Raw genomic sequence first — 5,906 nt, 5'->3', positions numbered from 1 at the left:
AGCTGTCTGCAGGAGCAGAGCAGGAGACCACAGCAGGACGAGGTCCCAGCTCAAAAAAGAGGGGACCGATCTCTTTTCTTCCACGTGGGAACACCCTGAGCTCAGCGGATGTGTCTGGAAATGGACGCGACCACCAGCAAAGCGGTGCTTTGGGTACGTGATACCTGTGAGCAGCAGCTGGGCACAGGCGTACCTGGAAGAAGGGCTGAGCCAGGGCTTTGAAGGAGGTTTTCCAATCTTCTCGGTCCTTTTCCTCCTGCAGGATGCTCAAGACTACACTCTTGTCTGTAGAAGACACAAAGGAATACGTGAGCTTTTCTCTGTAGACCCTGAGGTCTGCCCAGAGCTCTGCTAGGCTGCTTGACAGCGAGGAGTACAATGACGTAGAAAGAAGAGGAACCGAGAGCAGAAAGGATGACACAGATGCCTACTTGGAGCAAACTATCTCCCAATCTGCTCATGGCCTCCAGCTGGTCTGGCCTGAGCGCTTTGGATGAGCTCACCGCCCTCATGGTCCTCCTTGTCTTCTCATTGGTTTCCTGGCATGGAGACTGTCCCGGGAAGGAGGAACCAATGACACCGGTCCCGGTTAAAACCTAATGACCACAAACCTGTTGGTGACTTCCCAGAGCTTCCCAGCATCACTCTACCTGCAGGGTTGTTCCATCTCAGGTGCTGTAGAAACAGAGGAACAGGCAACATGGCATCTTGTGTGTTCCTGCTGAGTGCTTCTGCCAGGCACACCACGTCTTTCCGAAGGTGGCCCCAGAAGAACTCTTCCATATCCTCCCATTCCTCTTTCATCAGGTCTAGAATTGCCTGGAACACAGGGCAGGTTCCTCCCTTAGGCTCTCAAGAAGATCTCCTCCCAGACTAGGCTGAATGCCCCTTACAGCATGGTAGACCTCTTTGTCAGTGTAGATCCCCAGCAGGAGGGATGAATGGAGAAAATCTCTCACAAGACCAACGCAGGCAGGCAACGGGCACCTCTCCAGCTCATTTCTCCATGAGAGAGGGCTCTCCAGGATGGACCCTTTCTCTCTTTTATCCTTGGTGTTGCATTCAGAAAGAGCAATTACCCACCATGTCTTTTCCTATGTCCCACGATGGGGCCACAGGACACATAGACCTTTGCCTTGGCCAGCCATGGTATTTTCCCCATGCCCGTGGCTCTGCGGGAGGGTTGAGTGGACGGGTGAAGCCCTCTGGGGTTGTGGAGCCAGGAGGATTGACTTTCATTTCTTTCTGCATGAGGCCTGTCTCAGGTTTGTGGTCAGTTCCCTCAACGGCAGCACCACACTTGCATGTCTTCACTTCCATGGGAAGTCCATGCTGCATTTGGACACAAGAGGGTGGAGTGAGAGAGAAGACTGGAAGCCCAGCTGGGTGCTGATGGCATCTAGCAAAAGCTGGGGGCACCCAGCAGGTTTCCATGGCCTCCACCTGGCTTTCTACATGGGGTCATTTCAACAGCTAACAACAGGCAGGAGGAGATGTGTGCCTATGAGCAAACATCTCCAGGACAACCAGGTTCTTTCTACAGTCAACAGGACATGCCTAGGCATTGATTTGGGGATGAGAGTGACCAAGACCTGGAAGCACCCGCTTCACGGCACTGCTCCCAAGGGGAGACACAAATCCCAGCTCCATTTAACCTAGTGCCTTGCTGGGAGAAGAGCCCAGCTGGCTTGGAGAAGAGCCCAGCTGGCTTCTGAGCTTTGCAGCTGCTCTTGCAGGTAAAGGACCGCTTGACACGGAGGTGACATTGGAGTCCACATTAGGAGGGAAGCAGGGCAGTAGAAGGAGCATCTACAGTGACCACCCAGTAGAAACCGCCAGGCCAAGAGGCCAAGATGTGTTTCAAGGTGGTGCAAAGGGGATGAGCACCTCTGGGAGCCAGAAGAAGACCTGAGAAGCTCATCCCAAGCCTGACTTTTTCCTATGGAGGTGACAGGGTTGCAATGACAAGCACAAGAAGACAGAGCTGCAGAGACCACCAGCCCAAAGGCTGGTTTGCATCTGACTGTGACTTCTGGAGAGGTTTCATCAGCTTCCTCTCAGGGTCTGAGCTTCATGGACTCATCCCCAAACCCACCAGAGGGGTCATTAACATGCCGCCTTGGGCTGGGCCTCTGCTGCTGGTCTCCTGGGATGGAGGGAGCTCATGGCAAGTGGGCTGTGCTGCAGAGAGACATCTCTGGCCAGGAGCATCTCCTCTGCCAAGCGCAGCAGGGCTGAGGGCTCTGCCTGCAGGCACCGAGGGAAGAACAGCGAGGCAGAGAGAGCTTAAAGGCAGTTGGAAATGGGAGGCTTGCTGAGAGCTCAGGGAAGGAGAAATCTTCAGAGCCCTTGACACGGTAAGTCTCTGGGTGCAGGGCAATGCCGATGCGATTCCTGGAGGCATCTCCTCAAGCTGGCAGAGCCCACAGCTGCTGGGATGTGCCAGGTGGACTCCCTGTGCAGAGGCAAGTTTGAGTGGCTGTGAATGCAGGTGTGCAGGCAGGGGTACCCAGCTGTGTCCTTCAGCTGTGTCCTTCAGAGCAGGGTCCCTGCAGCCCAGGGGCTGTGTGCCGGGGCAGGGACTCTGCCGCCTGCCAGGGTCACGTTTTTCAGGCACCTGATAAAGTCACTTCACCCTTTCCTCTGCCTACCCAAAGCATCAACATCACCTTTGTGGTCTCTTCAGGGTTGATCTGCTCTTCTCCTTAAGACCTGCCAACACAGAGGTGCCCCTGGGCAGGGCCCTGCTGCCAGGAGGGGTCTGCAGGGCAGAGCTGAGCACACAGAGGGTGGGATGGGCTCTGTGAGCAGGGACAGGGAGGAGAGGTGTGGGCAGAGCACCAGCTCCTGGCAGGGACAGCTCCAGGCAGCAGAGACATGGGCAGGGAGTGGGAGGAAACTGCAGCCAAGCCCTGGGCTAGGCTGCCTTCAGGCTGCTCTCTTGTGGTCCCTCACTCTAGATGTCTGCTGGGCGTTGTCTGCTGAGCAATGAGCTGACTCTGCCTTTAGGACATCCCATCTTCAGGACATCGGACTGTCTGCTTTGCCTGTGCTGCTGGGCTTGGGAGCTGCCCCAGAAGAGCACGGCTGTGCTGTAGGATCCCAGGGAGTGCTGAGCTTTCCCTTGGAGGTCAGTTCTCTCCTCTCAGAGGCCTTTGCTTCCCTCTGAGAGGGGCTGTGTCCTTCTCTCTCAATCACAACTCCACCTCTGGGCTGGGAAAAAAGAACCATTTGCAGATCTGCTCTTTGAACCAGGACTCCCCATCTCTCATCACAGTCTAGTTTTGGGGGATTATTTAAAAGTAATTTCTGTTTGTCATCATCTTCAAGGCAGCAGAAGCAAAAGTGCAGGGCAGCTGGCTGTCAGTCTAATGGACACTGCATCTCTCCTGACTCTGCACTAAGCTACAAAGAGCTGAGCCTTTTTGCCTGTCCTGTCACATTCCCATTGCTGTCCTCTTCCCATTTTTCCATCCTAAAATGAGTATTTCTACCCCTCACAAGAGCTCTCCCCAGATGTGATGGTGGAAAATAAAAACCACAGACAAAATTCTTCTAAGGAAATGCTAAGCCTGTCTTCGGCAGCCTGCACTCTTCTGAGTCATGAGTGCAGAGATTTAATTTTTCCATTAAAGGTGGAGAACATCTGACATCGGTTGTCAACATTGGAGGTGTCACAAACCAGCTCCACGTACCCACTGCAGCTGAGCACAGCTGACTCCTCAGCTCCTCACAACACACTCAGCCAGCACAAACCAGAGAAGGGAAAGGCATTTCAATTGGGGGGTGTTTATATGAGAAATGGAGTGGCTTTGCTCAGAGGAAGATGTCCTAATTTTCCCTGTCCTTTCATTTTGTTCAACCAGACCTCTTGCCAAGAGCCAGCAAATGTCCAACAGCAGCTCCATCACTGAGTTCCTCCTCCTGGCATTCGCAGACACACGGGAGCTGCAGCTCTTGCACTTCTGGCTCTTCCTGGGCATCTACCTGGCTGCTCTCCTGGCCAATGGCCTCATCATCACTGCCATAGCCTGCGACCACCACCTCCACACCCCCATGTACTTCTTCCTCCTCAACCTCTCCATCCTCGACGTGGGCTGCATCTCCACCACAGTGCCCAAAGCCATGGCTAATTCCCTATTGGACGTCAGGTCCATCTCCTACACAGGATGTGCTGCTCAAGTCTTTCTGTTTGTCTTCCTGCTTGGAGCTGAGTATGCCCTTCTCACTGTCATGGCCTACGACCGCTATGTTGCCATCTGCCAACCCCTGCACTACGGGACCCTCCTGGGCAGCAGAGCTTGTGTCCACATGGCAGCAGCTGCCTGGGGCAGTGGGTTTCTCTATGCTGTGCTGCACACAGCCAATACATTTTCTATACCACTCTGCCAGGGTAATGCCCTGGGCCAGTTCTTCTGTGAAATCCCTCAGATCCTCAAGCTCTCCTGCTCAGACACCTACCTCAGGGAAGTTGGGCTTCTTATATTAAGCTGTTTTTTAGTTTTTGGTTGTTTTGTTTTCATTGTGCTGTCCTATGTGCAGATCTTCAGGGCAGTGCTGAGGATCCCCTCTGAGCAGGGACGGCACAAAGCCTTTTCCATGTGCCTCCCTCACCTGGCTGTCATCTCCCTGTTTGTCAGCACTGGCATATTTGCTCACCTGAAGCCCCCCTCCATCTCCTCCCCATCCCTGGACCTGGTGGTGGCAGTTCTGTACTCGGTGGTGCCTCCAGCAGTGAACCCCCTCATCTACAGCATGAGGAACCAGGAGCTCAAGGATACCCTCAGGAAACTAATTCAATGGACCTTACACCACCAACTGTAATTTGTCTCCCCTTCTCTGCAGAGTGCCTATGGTATATTTTAAGCCAGTACTCTGGGGGTTTTTTTCTCTGATAATCATCATTAGAGGTAATTGCCTGGGTTCATAGCACTTCTCTTGAGGCTCAGTCCTGTTGTGTCTGATCCTTGAAGAACCATGTGTCACCTTTTGCCTTCCTAATAGCCTCTCTGCAGTAAAAGGGGATCTCCTGAGGGAGGTGCCTGCAGCCTGGGCTCTCCTTGATACAGTTGTGGCTAAGAACAAGCCAGAGGAATTGGACTTTCCAAGTCTCTTCCGCCTGGTTTTCTCCTTCTCTTTGGGGAAATAATCTCATGGTATCACTGTTAGACACCAAGCACTTAGTTGAAGGCTCTCGTCTTGGTGTCCAGGGGCATTGGAAATGGTGCACGAGCTCCCAGTCACATTCCTCAGGCTGTCACAGGTATGACGGGGCTGATGGCAGAGGTCAGTCCATGTGGAAAGGAATCTGGCATGGTCAGGAGATGATGGGGACACTGCAGGTACTCTGGGGTGGGAAGTGAATGGAGACTCAGAAGGCGAAAGACCCTGAGATGAAGTCCCCCCAGGGCAGAGCACTCGCTCCAGGTACCCCCACAGAAAGACTCTGCAGTGCTGTGGGAGTCCGTGAAGATGCAGCAGGCACAGGGCAGGAGAGCGGAGAGATGCAGGAGGTGCCTGAGGAGCCGCAGGGCCAGGACTCTGCTGGTGTCCTGGGGAGCAGGGCTGGCGGGGAGGCAGAGTGGGGCAAAGGCGGTCAGGGCTGGGGATCCCCTGCAGCGTCAATGCAGGAGAGGCCGAGAGGGAGTGGCCTGCGCTGGCACTTGGGGCCAGCTGCAGGCCTGGGGCCGATGGGGAGGCTGAGCCCCCCCTCTGCCTCCCAGCAGCTGCTGTGCCCTTCCGAGGGGCTGGGGCTGTGGGCTGAGTGCCCAGAGCTCTGCAGCAGCCCAGACTGCCAGCCCAGACTGGGCTGCTCTGCTGGGCTGCACTGGGGAGAGGGCAGGGAAGGTGGGGCAGAGCCGGGGAGGGGATGGGCTGGACTGGAAAGTGCCCAGGACAGGAACAGC

At 54.9% G+C, this 5,906-nt stretch overlaps 1 protein-coding gene across 1 annotated transcript; it reads left to right on the top strand.

Annotated features, from left to right (window-relative positions):
- Positions 1-4,269: 4,269 nt before the first annotated feature.
- LOC129196836 (olfactory receptor 14A16-like) lies at positions 4,270-4,866 on the top strand (the record flags this gene model as incomplete). The annotated part of the gene is made up of 2 exons (XM_054804807.1): positions 4,270-4,731; positions 4,846-4,866. Coding segments are annotated over 2 exons (483 nt in total), but the record flags the coding sequence as incomplete, so codon positions are not given.
- Between the last annotated feature and the right edge of the window lie 1,040 nt (positions 4,867-5,906).

The sequence above is a fragment of the Grus americana genome, chromosome 27, assembly GCF_028858705.1.
Source record: "Grus americana isolate bGruAme1 chromosome 27, bGruAme1.mat, whole genome shotgun sequence".
In the NCBI taxonomy this organism is placed as follows: Eukaryota; Metazoa; Chordata; class Aves; order Gruiformes; family Gruidae; genus Grus; species Grus americana.
This window is presented reverse-complemented; position numbering and strand designations above follow the sequence as displayed.